This window comes from Chaetura pelagica, unplaced genomic scaffold, assembly GCF_000747805.2.
Source record: "Chaetura pelagica isolate M959 unplaced genomic scaffold, ChaPel_1.0 scaffold138, whole genome shotgun sequence".
Classification (NCBI taxonomy): Eukaryota; Metazoa; Chordata; class Aves; order Apodiformes; family Apodidae; genus Chaetura; species Chaetura pelagica.
In genome coordinates, this window is record NW_009954215.1 from 3786867 (window position 1) to 3799809 (window position 12943).

Consider the following 12943-nt stretch of genomic DNA (forward strand, 5'->3'; position numbering starts at 1 on the left):
GGTCTGCTGTTCTCGCCTCTCCTGACAGCACAGCTTTCTCTCTGCGTGTGCACTTGGCAGCTCTGGGTGCCGCGCTGGTGCCTGGACGCTGTGGCTTTGGTGCAGCGCTGGGAGCAGCTGACTTGCAGTTTGCGGATCCTGAAGTTCCCGTCGCTCTCTCCCGTTTTCCCTCCCCGCACTGGTTTGCGTTCGCGGCTGACGAACGCGCCCTCCTCTTCCCTTTTGTTTACCGCTCTGCAGTAAGAATTAAACTGTGATTTGTGGTTATGAGGCTCCTTGGGGTGTTTTCTTGTTCGCGTGACCAGCTGCAGGAAGAAGCTGCCTGAGAGAGGTTCCAGGCCGGAGTGAATAGGCTTCCCGTCGGGATCCTGGCCTGGTCTGACGTGGCAGAGGGAGAGGTGTGGCGGGGCGGGAGCTGGAGCTGGAGCTGGGTCCGGGCCGGCCGCCGGGAGAAGCCCCGCTCCCCTGCCCCTCTGCCAGCACGGGGGAAACGCTGCTGCTTCCTCCCGTGCTCCCTACGTGCTGCGCGACTTCCCTGTGATGTGGTTTGCTTTTTTTTTTTTTCCGCTTCCAGTGCACGGTGTGGTGGTTGGAGGGAATTGCAAGCCGTTCTTAGAAGCGCAGCATAGCTGGTTTCCCTGAGGAAACCAGGAGTTGTAGTGATACAAAATGAGCGTTTCAGTGCTCTGTGTATTACGTGGATCAGATCACCGACCCTGAAGATACAGTTTTTGCTGTGGGCTGGGGTTTGGCCGTGAGCTGATGTTGCCCTCTCCAGTGAGCTTCTCTTTCCTTAGTAAGAGTGATTATTCTTGAAATCAGTTTGCCATGTGTTGACATGAAATACCATTCAAATGCTGAGTTAAAGCTGTTGTACTATCTGTAAAGTCTTCAGTTAAGATCACGAAGAATCAGTGTAAGTGGCAATCTGAAAGGACTGAGAATGAGGAAATGAAAGAGATTTGCACTGCAGGTAGGAGGAAGTACAGGTTCTGTATGTTTCTATGTCAGGTCGCTTTAGTTAATCACTTGATAGTGCAAAATGAAAAACAAAAATGTAAATTAATAGCTTTTGTTTTTAAACACGCTTGATGTAAAAACTGTTCTTTGCAAAAGAGCTCAAGCAAATGATTCCACAGTCCAAATGCAGTGACAGTGCAGAACTATTGTTTCTGAAGTCATGGAGCACAAGAGCTTCTTCCTAATGAACTTTCCTGGCTCAAGCTCAAGTGGATCAGGAATTCTGCCTGGATCTGGCAAGAAAGGACCTGGCCTTCTCCAACTCTTCTGTAGAGTTCTGTCCTTCACTTTACTTGAGAAATAGAATCAAGATTATGAATAACAACAGAGTTAATGATCTAAAAAATAAAAATCTCTTGCTGCCTGAAGAGGGAAAATGAAAATTATTATTATTAGTCAAGAGATTCTTACATGACCTTTGGGCGTGAGGTTGTTTACTCAGTATAGTACAATATAACCTAGTCCCATCTTTCTGCTTAAAAAGTGATCTGGTTATGTTGTTTTCCTTAAGTCATTTGTGATTCAGAATCTTTATTACTAGGGATTTATTCATAAGAAAGTAGGCTCATATCAATCATTATGTTTGGTACTGCTTTCTCCAACACAGACAAGTAAATGGGCCTCTATTACGTAGGGCCCTCAACTCTTCTTTTACCAGGTTAGCCAGCCTCCCTGAACATAAACATGCATGCATAGTCTCTTTCAGTAGAATACATGCTTCATTAATTTTACTGAGAAAAAAAATTGAATAGGGATGTGTTTGTCTGGGATTGTTTTTTTGGTGTCCTCTAGTTCTGCCTTAATTCTTACAAGTAACATGGTTCTGGATTGACTTCTATGAGGCCAATGTCTGAGGCCTAAGAAGTTTGTCTAGAATGGAAGAGCACCTCAAAAGAGTGTGAAATTTTATCTTTGAGGCTCCAGCCTGTTCCTTTTGGCAGTTTGTTGTGGTGGTGGTTTCTACCAGTAAAAGCTTCATAAATGTATTTGCATAACAATCCTTTGTAAAGTCGTACACAACAATAATCCCAAAATACTTACTGGCTAACGTTGAGCAGCTGCTAAAAGCCTCTTCTTAAAGGCTGTGAGCCCTTTACATTGCATATTGGAGTAGTTTATAAATTAAATAAACATAGCTCATAGTTATTGGTAACTAAGGGAACACAGGCAAACCAGCAGCTGCTTTAACTGTGCACTTTTGAAGCAGTAGAAGCTTGGAAAATAAATAAAGGCTTCTAACTGGTGCCTGAACTGTAGGCTGTGATCCATGAAGAGCTGGCAAACCACATGGTGCCGACTCCTCTCTTCTGGTTGCCTCTGTGTGTCTGAGGCCTTTGTTCCAAGAAGAGCTCAGAGGCCTGTAAAAGCAGCTGGAACAAGGGTGAAACCAGGGTGTACCTTTGCTGTGACCTGCTGTTTTCTGAATTCCCTGTTTTCTTTCCTGAGAAAATTGACTCTTAATTGATGAAAATAGATGAGGCTGGGTGGGAATAATGTGCATTAGGAAGCAGTCTGTGTTCTCAGTGTTGGACAATTGTTGTCTCCTCTACTAATTTACCCAATGTGTTAAAAATTGAGAAGAGGAAAACAAATCAAGGTATTATTTCAGAGCTGACAGAGAAACAATTTTTTGCATGACTGGTTATTTGAGTTTCCAAATTTAGAATTTGGAAAAAATGGTTGCCACTCCAAACAGTAGCTGAAAAATAATTACTAGGAGCTATGGAGAATGTAGCAGGTAACTCTGTTATTGACTTCATGTCATAATTAGCAAATTCATGAGACTTGAAGAATTCTGTGCTTTCAGAGATTGTCATGTTCAGACTGTATTTTCTAATTCATTCCAAGTCAAATTGGATTGTTTGCTCTGTAAATTACTGCCTGAAGATTGATGTGTTTCTCAGTGTTATTTGTCAAGTGTTAAAGGTGACCTGCAGTTGCAAGGCTGTCAAATTATATGCTGAATATTAAAAAAAAAAAGTGTAGCTAGTAAATGTGCAATACTTTAGCTGGTAAACATAGCTTTCTCTCATGGTTTTTGTGTGTCCACAATTGTATGCTGTGTCAAAGACTTTAGACAGTACTTTGCCATAGGCTGCTGCCAATTTGTTTGTATTTTCTTAAAAAATTCTGCTTTAGGTAGGTATGGATTTTCTTCTCTCTTTTCGCAGGAAAATTTTGCCTTTCTCAAATGATGCTTTTTTTGTTTAGAGTTAGGTGGGTTTTTTTATTTGAAATACAGAATTCTTGTTGTTAATATTTTATTAGCACAACCAAAGAAGATGTGGGCTACATACTGAACAAACCAAACTACTTTTTTATTAAGTACTTAAATAACTGTATGAAGTTCCCATGACAGAGTATAGACTGGCTTTCCTTAGATAAACTATTGTTTGTAGATTTTATGGTTGGGATATGCAGTTCATAGTTAGTAGGTACTGAATACACACTCTGCAGCCAACCTGACTGAATGCCTCTGCTGCTGCATGTTGCTTTGTACCTTGCTTACGACAGCAGAATTAAGTTTATGAGACAATACTACAATTTCAGCTCTGCTGTCCTGACTGGCTGTGGAAATCAGCTGAGCTTTTGAACTAAAATTTCATGCTGTTGCTTGTAGCCAAGCTGGAGGGCAGAGGTTGAAGGAGTTCCATGCGTGAGGATGAAACAAAAATGAGAGGTTTAACTCTTCAAAATTTGTTTGCAGAGCTTGGGAAGAAGAAGTTAAGATATGTTTTGTTCCAGAACTAAGTAACATTTGTGGGAGTAAAAGAAAATGGAGAAGGATGAGAATAACAGCAGTGTAGTCTCATATATTGTATTTATCAGCCGTGAGCCAAGGTCAGTGCAGTGACAGGTATATTGATGTATTTCCTAAAGTTTTAAAATGCATGAAATTGAAAATTCACTGTAAATACTGAAAGCTTTAATAAAAATTACAACTTTTGGGTTAGGGAGGAGGTGAGGCTGGCAATGGCTTAGAGGAATTTGTCAAGTATATTACTTGTATTCTTGTGACAATACATCCAGATCCACATTTATAGCCATTATCAATAATTAATGTCACTTATATCCTCTTTTTTTTTTTTTCTGTTCACAGTTCTTTACTAAAAGAAAATAGTATGCTACATAATTTAACATGATGACATGCTGTAGTGTGATGCTGTACTGAATGTATCCAGGTGGATTTCCTTGTCCTGCAGCTCCAGACCTCAGCACAGCATTACTTGCAGAGAGGTTTCACTGGCAGGAGAGCAGGGCTCTGTGGAGAGTTGTCATGTCAGCGAGCACACCTGGGCTGCAGCTTCTATTCAAGAAATATCAAATGTGTTTTTTTTTTCTGAACTTTGGGAGGTGGTTTGTGGGGGAAGGGTTTGGGAGTTGTTTTTTTAATTTTTATATTTATATATATATGTATAGATATACACACAGCTTTTGTTCTATAGTTTTACAGACTGTATAACTGTAAGTTTGGAGGCATTTGCTGTTTGCTGTCCCCCAGTTGGGTTATTTTGCAGGCAGTACATTACACTTCCCTTGTATACATTTCACATATGAAAGTTGCAAACAAAATCCCTTTTTAATTGTTACTGTTTCAGCCATTCCTGTGCTTTATATATAAACAAAGTCACTTCATCTGGGGCAGCTTGTTCAGTATTTAAGATGGGGTGAAAAAGAACTTCAATAACCATAGCAGGTAGCCTTTCTTCTGATTGCTTTGTGGCATTCTTCATAAAAGCCTTTCTCAGAAATATTTCTGTTAAAAGTGACAAGGATTTTCAGCCTTCCATCATTAACCCTCTCCTAGAGAATATATTTCCCTCTTGTTTTATGAACAGTATTTGCATGCTTAGCTGAACAGATTCAAATATTTTCACCCTGAGTGATTGAAAACAAGAATAATTGGAATAACAAGATAGAGGCACAGGCAAGGTTGTTTTGTCCCCCTGCTGTGCCACACCACCACATCAGTATTATGGTGTGATGCTTCACCTCACTTTTCCGGAGCTTTTAGTGACTGATTGTGCAACGCTTTTAGGCTTCTAGCCCTGCTGTAGTGGCTGAAGTTAAGTACAACCTAATGTTTTGATGTAGAGGCTTGGCCTAAAATTGAAAGTTACTTTGAAAATGCAATGTCGATGTCTGTAATTTTAGCTCACTTACCTGTTTTTGTTATATTGCATAGTAACATCTCTTTTTGAGTATTTGATTATTTTTTTTTCCCCTCACCATGTGGTCAGTTAAGTTTCTGAATTGAATTACCTTATGTTTTAAAATCAATTTATTCCTTTAAAATCAAGTTATTGGTCCTAGAATACTTTCTGATTATCACTGGATATGTAGTATCTGTTGTCCTTGTACCTTTCCAGCTATTCAGCAGCAAAAGAATGTACTGAGGCATGTAACAGCACTGAGAATACAGTGGGCAATGATAACACTTAACAGATAGTGTAATCTACAAAAATACAACCTGCAAGGTTTGCTATGAGTAACTTCTGAATCTTGTGTGGTGCTAGCACTTTGCCAGTACAGTGGTCCATAGGTAACTTAATTCACAATACTGAGATACAGGAACTTAAAGTTCTGTTTGTACAGCCTAGTTCTCAAAGCCTGGATTTTGTCCTACTTTTGTAATCAGCATGCCAAGAAATAAAGGATACATCCTTTCTAATCCTTGGAATCAAGTGATTTAAAGCACATCATCAATTTTTTAATAATTAATTATTTCCTTTATTGCTTTAGGTATTTCTGGAAAAAGCCAGCTTCTGTTTGCACTGGTCTTCACTACCCGTTATCTGGACCTCTTCACTTCATTCATTTCATTGTATAACACATCTATGAAGGTAGAGTATACTGAAGAGTTAGAAAAGGTAGTAATGTTGTATGCAGAGTGCATAATTTAATTAATAAAAGCCTCCTTAAATGGTGGCCCACTGCATGGTTACTATCAAAGACGTTCTAGATGGGCTTTGGATAAAGAATTTGGGAAATGGACTCAAAATCCTACTTCTTTCTACACTCTACGTGGAATTTTAAAAACCCTGTTTGTATGGAGACTATGACTTTTGTAACGTACCATTTTGGTTATTGGAAGTAAAAGCTTTAGGGAAAATGGTACAAATAAATGGCATTTCTGAATTGAGACATTAGCTTAAGCCAATATCTTTCTTATCCACTACTAGGTAAATTAGTATTCAAAATGCATTGCTGGAATTGTCTGGTCAGAGTCTGATCAGCACTTGACAGAAGTATGCTTTTAGGAATGTCACTTCCATCAGATTACCCTGTTTGCTTGTCCAGTGAGTGTTAGTGAGCCCAAATTCAGCTCTGTTATTTCTTATTTATGCCTACAGTTCCTGGTGCTGAGTACAAGAAAATAAAGCAGTAGACTGGGAGATGGCAGCATGTTTGTGGCACCAGTAGAGATTAGTGTGTCTGTAGCAGCAGGACAGACACCTTTTAAAGCCAGTTCCTTTATTCTTGGATTTTTTAAATGCTCTTAAACTCTAGTTAGAGGATAGTGTAACTTTGCCAAGAGGAAAGACAAGAGAGTCAACAATACAAAACATACTGAAGAATTAGAGGAATAATGTTGTAAAGTAACATTTTAGATCTTTAAACCCTGTCACCCTCTTCTGACAAGTCAGATGTGTATGCTTAAGCTTTAGTATTAATAGTCTAGATGAAGAACTGTGGATTAAGTAAAATATTCTTGAAATACAAGCTTTTTTCCTATGTGATTTCTGAGAATATGAAAGCTGGGTGCACCAAAGGAGCAGCCAGGTTTTTTGCACTTTATGCATTGGTTGTGATTCAGGGTTGTGACCACATTTTAGTTCTGCAGCCTTCCTGCCCAGAAAAGGAACACAGTGGGAAATTAGACTTGTGATACTAATCTGAATCTGTCCAGTAATGCAAAAGTGTCCCTCTTGTTCAAATCCAATGTTAACTTGCAAAATAGAAGCCTCTGTTACAGTTTCAAAGATTACTACTTAGAGAGACTGTTAGATTTAATTGGCTTTTCAGCACATTATTGTGGAGCCAAGACAGAGCTGCTAGAGTATCCCAGCACAGCTTCTCTCTGCATCTTTTGAGGAGTATATAAAATTTACCAGTTGTAGAGAACATGAAGTAATACACAAAAAAGCTTACCCAGAGTATAACTAAATGAACTTTGTAATCTCAGGAAAATGCTATCATTGGTAGCAAAAAAAACCCCAAAAGCTTGGTAATTTTGGTAGAGTTAGGATTTTCTTCAGTATTCTTGACAAAATAATAATTAAACTACGGGTGCAAACTTGCCTTATTTGTCTGGCAGTGATCATCAGATATTTAAGAAAATTATTTTCTTCTGTGTTCCAGGAATATACACAGAAATACACAAATCAGTACTGTCTGCCTTTCTTAATGACTAATTTGTAGTATTCTGTATCTTACAGTTTCTTTTGCAAGCTACCTGTAGCTGAGTGTTGGATGCATTTCTGCTGGTGCACTCTGCAGTCAGTCTTTTAAACATCCTTCTGTTTTGATATCTTTAAAAATGAAAACTTTTTTATGTCCCAAAACACACTATAATTCTCAGGAAGAATTCTCTTAGTGTCTCCTATGATCACAGCAATTAGGATTTGTTTACATCTGTAGTAGGGTTTCCCTATATCTGATAGGCTGCCCTGTGGTCCTTCATCTCCAGTCAGGTGGGGTGTTAGTGTAGTAAAGAGTCTTTAAGAGCTCCTTCATATAATATTTGTAGCATTTTGTCTCTCTGAGCAGAGTTTTTTAGAGATCAGTAGTAACAGGTGTTTAAATCTGTTACTTCTCAGTTGCAAGGAACCTATACTTAATATGATAAATGGTTTGGCATATTTAATCTTTGTTGTGAAACTGGGGCAGAAGCTAAACTGTCTAGTCTACTGTACTGTGTTGTCTCCAGGACAATGTGAGCTCAGACATGATGATGGCAGGTTTACCTTTAGAAAGTCATGTATTCTCTCTGGTTCTGTCTTTTCATCTGTAAAGTAAGGGCATTTGCCTGTTCTGTGGGGAATAGCTGTAAGTCTGCTGTACCATAACAGTTAAAAATGGTAACATTAGAACTGAAATTGAAACTGACTTCTGGTTCAGTGCTTCTAGCAGTCTGTTAGTTTTGCAGGTTTTATGGCCTGCTGGTTGGTGAAGAACAACTGGCTACTTTCTACTCCTCAGATTGTAGAGATGCTTAAAAGTCTAAAGCAAATCAGCTAATTCGTACTATGTTAAATGGCTGAGTCTAAATGGAGATTATTTCGTAGGTTTTTAGTTACCACATGAGCCACACCACTTCTAGACTTTTTTTGTGTGTAAGAAGACCTATCCTTATTGCATTAATGCATGTGCACATTTTTAACAGAAGTGCTTCCCCTGCCTACAGTAGCAGCAAGGATATTCCTGCTCCAGTCAGTTTCTTAGGTCTGTCTACTCAGAAAAGGGTCTTCAAAGACACTTTGGACATTCATTTCAACCAAGGTAATGCTTCTAAGGTAACAAAACCAGTAGAGCCTGGAGTCACTGGTTTTGAATGATTACTCTGCTGAGAAAAGTTAAATGCCACCTGTGGGGATAGCCTGGAACAGTGAAAGCATGTAAACAAAATGCAGACAATCAAAAAAGACAGCACTTACTCCTCTTACTGCCTAGGAATATCTTTGTTCAATGAGTTTGATCTAATCCTGGAACCTCTGTGCATTGTTTTGTTTTTTTCTTTCCCTGCTCTTTAGCTTATCTACATTGCTTGCTCGTATGCCACTGTGTACCTGATCTACATGAAATTCAAGGCCACCTATGATGGAAACCATGATACATTCAGAGTGGAGTTCCTGATAGTTCCTGTTGGTGGACTCTCATTTCTTGTCAATCATGACTTCTCTCCTCTGGAGGTGAGTTGGTTGTGGGCAGGAGGTTACACATTTTTTTTCTCTAAAATATTTAGAAAACTAATGTGAACATTTTAGGCTCATCAAGGAATGCCTGAAAGATGCCTGTGTTTACTGGGTTCAGGCTAATCCTGTTTCCTGAATGCATCTTTACAGTGTAGATTTCTGTGGAAACACAAGGCACTTCAGGAAACTAGCATTATTATCAGCATTTATTATGTTGTTAAACAGAAGACTATTCTTTTTTCCAGTACACTATCCTTCCTTCTGTTAAGTTTAAGGAAATGCCCCAGAATGCAGTTTATGAGTAATTGGTGCCAGCTGGTGAAAATGTTGCAGTGTTGCGAATGGTCTAGAGCATCAGAAAGAATTGGATTGCATTTAAAATGCAGCTGTGTGTTATAATAAAAATGTAATTACAGGGAGTTCAGACAGGTGAATTTTTCCACAAAATAGATAATAGCTTAAAATACTTATTTTAAGAGAACTGTGATACATTTTTATATTTATTTGAGTTAAATAATAATACTAGAGAGTAAGGACATTTTAACTGCAACACTTTGAGACAGTATTTTAAATTTTGTTCTTTAAATCAGTTGATCAAAAAAGTTGGAAGAACAGGAGGGGAAAAAGGGACTTGATCTTTTCTGCAGCTCTTTACAGCACCAGCTCTGTAAGCTGTATTTCATGGTACTGTGAATCTTGATCTGATGGGTGCACATACATTTCCTCACAAGTAAACCTGTGCCTGCCAGCTCACTGGACAGCTGGTTTGGAAAGACTGTTGTCTGCCAAGAGAGTTGTACCCTTGTGCCATCCTGTGGTTGATTGTGAAGCTTTAACTTAGTGTTTCCTGTAGGAGGGATAGTTTGCCAAAATACTGTAGCTGTTCATGTCATTGTCAGGGAGTGAAAAGTCAAGCCAAGTCAAATATCTTCTGTGCTTCTGTTACCACTAAGACAGTTGAATATACCTGTGGGGGTTTGGTTTCTCTTTCAGATACTCTGGACCTTCTCCATCTACCTGGAATCGGTTGCTATTCTCCCTCAACTTTTTATGATCAGCAAAACTGGGGAGGCAGAGACCATCACTACTCACTATCTTTTCTTCTTGGGTCTGTACCGTGCCTTGTACTTAGTCAACTGGATTTGGCGCTACTATTTTGAGGGATTTTTTGATCTCATAGCAGTTGTTGCTGGTGTGGTCCAGACCGTTCTTTACTGTGACTTCTTCTATTTGTATGTTACAAAAGGTAAGTGGTGCAAGAACTTTCAGCTTCAAGGTGTGGGATGTAGTAATTAACATGTTCATAGAGATCTGCTATATCAGTATTACTAGGTTGTTAATTCTGAATGCAAATTATCACTGAAATCTTCTAGGTAGATTTATCAAACACACTTCCTGCTAGCATGGGGCATTTCAGATGATTGTTTTGATTATGGGTAGAATATTAATGTATAAATGATCTGATGAATTTAATTGACAAATTTAAAGTAAGTATGGCTAAATACATGTTGCTGTTATCTTCTATCAATAAGTGTGATCCTCCTGCTTCTCCTGACAACATGCATTTTGTGCAGATTCCACACTTCCAGACACCTTTCTTAGTGCTTTAAGTACCTTAAAGAGTCTAAAGGACTCAATGTTTCAGTTTCTGATCAGTGTAGAAACCATCGTTTCTGCTGGGTGCATTAGTAACTCTGCCCTTATTCACATTCCAGCTTCCATCACATAACTTACAAAGCTCTGTGGGTCAGTGTTATTTTAGTTACATGTAAGTCTTGAGAAACGTCAGGCACAAGCTGATATGTCTGAGGAGGAAATGTGAGAATTCCGGGGTGCCACAAGAGGGCAGGATTGGAATAGCTGTTAAGTCATGGTTTTACCAGTATGTATTGAAAGAGAGATGAGCTCAGGAGGAGTGTCTGCAGCACACACCCATTTTGTAACAAAGCGACTCTGTGGCTTAGGTGCGATAGATTTTGGTCACTTTTGAAGTTCTAACAATGTGTGCTTATAGATCATGTCTTTGTGTTGATAATTGTTTTCTTTCCTACTTTTCCTTACAGTACTCAAGGGAAAGAAGCTTAGTTTGCCAGCGTAAGTGCCAAAAAACCGTCAGCAGCATCTGTCCTTTGGGATGCTTGGACAGAACAATCCTTATCACAAGCAAAGGCGAAGATGCTTGAGACAGAAAGTCAGAAACACAGCTCTTGATAGCGCAGGTAGTCATCAGCGGCTCTGTAAGAATGGAGGAAGAACAACCAGCAGATTTCTGTTTGATGCATCTTGCCTTTATCTTTTTTATTACTATGTATAAAGATTTTTTACATAAAGAAACTTATACTGTATTAATAAATTCAGTGTATGGTTTCAATTGGAATAGTTCCAAAAGTGAGATTTTTGTGAGATTGTTTATGACCAGGAACAAGTGCAAACTTTTTTTTTAATTTTCAAGAATTTCTTTGAAATTACTGATTTTTTTTTTCTTATTTTTTTTTTCAGTGCACAGTTATGTGCATCCTTGATGGATGGTAGTCATCTGTTCTTTCCCTTTGATTCAATTTTCATTCCACTATATTTATTTTTTTCCAAAAGGTGAATATATGTCAACTCTGAATCTGAAACCACCAATGTTTGATGTGATGTGCTGGTGCCCAGTCTTTGTGCCATCTGCTGACATGGAGTTCCTATTTAAATATATGTTGGTGCCAGAAGGTGAACAGTCACATTTTGTAGTCGTTCTCCTTCTAAAACAGGCTGATGGCAAGCGGACAGTAAGGAAACCTCTTGAAGCCACACAGATGGGCCCTTTCCTGGTTTGCCATGATGTTTGGGAAGATAATTCCAATACTGAAAGCACTTGGCAGTGCAGGTCGTGAAGAGTAAGACACGGGGTTGGGTTGCTCAGTGGCAAATGTTAGTGACTGTATTCTTTGTTCAGGAAAAGGTTAAATATCTTGGATGTGCAGACCTGCTACACTGTTGCAGCTATAGAAAGGAGAGACTTGTAAGTTGTTGATTACAGTAATCTGTAGGTGATAATTTTAAACAATATCTACATTTTCTTTTTAATGAATGCTACATAAGCGACTTCCATGTTCAGCTTCAAGTGGTTTTTGGTGTCACTTTTGGACAATTGAGGTTTTTTTTATAAAATTTTCAAAATCAGCAGCACCAGTTACCATTCTTTATCCTTTAAATGATTCCCTTTTTTTACTGAGCTGTTGCATGATTTATCCTGTGTTACCATCCTCAATAAACACTTTATGAAATGGTGAAAATGTTTTTATTATTCCTGAATTTCAGTTTTCTGTTAGCCTGAAACTGGGTGAAAAGTTGTGGTAAGGACACGTGGCTTAATGTTGTTGTTTCCCCTGCTGAAATGTGAACTTCCTAAGGCTGTGAGGGGCACTGTCACTGCACGAGGCAGTGCTGACTTAGTTCTGCTCGTTTGGCAAGAGCACAGTCTCCAGCTTAGTGCAGACTAGGGTTTGTTGCTTTGACATGTTTCTGCTTTATATTCAAGAAGTCATTTATCTTCTGTAAGTTAGCTTACCATCATTATCCCCATAGTTAGTGATGGTTCTCAGCCTTGTCCCCAAATGTGAAGAGTGGTTTTTGTTTGCAGAGTGTGCATGCTCAGATGCTGTGCTCTCTAAAGCCTCACATCTGCCCTGAGGATCCTGTTGCTCAAAATCAAGGTCTTTCCCTGTAATGAAATACAAGGTTATGATTCCAGTTGTAGCCGTGTGAGATGTGTGCTGGTCCGTATGAGAGAACTCCGGATCTGGGTGGGTCATTGGCTTCCCTCCCCCCGTGCAGAGGAGCAGGGGCTGGGAGGAGGGGAGAGGGCTGGTGTGACAACAGGCGGCAGCCGCAGCCCGTCACGTTCCGGGCGCTGACCGGGCTTTTGGGGCGTTTCGGTGGTTTCCGGGCGCCGCTCGAGACCCCGTCTCGCGCCGCCCCGCCCCTCGCGCATGTGTGGCGGCGCTCACGCGCATGCGCGCGGG

The 12943-nt window shown here is 39.5% G+C and overlaps 3 protein-coding genes across 3 annotated transcripts in view; all 3 read left to right on the forward strand.

Moving 5' to 3' along the window:
* OTOA (otoancorin) overlaps positions 1-257 on the forward strand; it is a 38359-nt gene extending 38102 nt beyond the window's left edge. The window contains exon 28 of the mRNA XM_010003319.1: positions 61-257. Coding sequence (XP_010001621.1) covers positions 61-257 — 197 coding nt within the window. The remainder of the gene's footprint in view (positions 1-60) is intronic.
* Positions 258-2742: 2485 nt separating this feature from the next.
* Positions 2743-12214, forward strand: KDELR2 (KDEL (Lys-Asp-Glu-Leu) endoplasmic reticulum protein retention receptor 2). The gene is made up of 5 exons (XM_010003320.1): positions 2743-2758; positions 5764-5864; positions 8775-8933; positions 9930-10182; positions 11000-12214. Exons 1-5 carry the CDS (start codon positions 2743-2745, stop codon positions 11032-11034), a joined length of 564 nt encoding a protein of 187 aa, XP_010001622.1. The 3' UTR covers positions 11035-12214.
* DAGLB (diacylglycerol lipase, beta) overlaps positions 11112-12943 on the forward strand; it is a 13670-nt gene continuing 11838 nt past the window's right edge. Inside the window, exons 1-3 of the mRNA XM_010003321.1 lie at positions 11112-11127; positions 11529-11707; positions 12332-12387. Of these exons, the coding sequence (XP_010001623.1) occupies positions 11112-11127; positions 11529-11707; positions 12332-12387 (251 nt within the window). The remainder of the gene's footprint in view (positions 11128-11528; positions 11708-12331; positions 12388-12943) is intronic.

Bases quoted from the DNA above. Each gene is read 5' to 3' on its own strand.
- KDELR2 (XM_010003320.1), top strand. The intron at 5,865-8,774 runs GTAGAGTATACT...CCTGCTCTTTAG, and splicing joins TGTATAACACATCTATGAAG to CTTATCTACATTGCTTGCTC. The intron at 10,183-10,999 runs GTAAGTGGTGCA...TTTTCCTTACAG, and splicing joins CTATTTGTATGTTACAAAAG to TACTCAAGGGAAAGAAGCTT.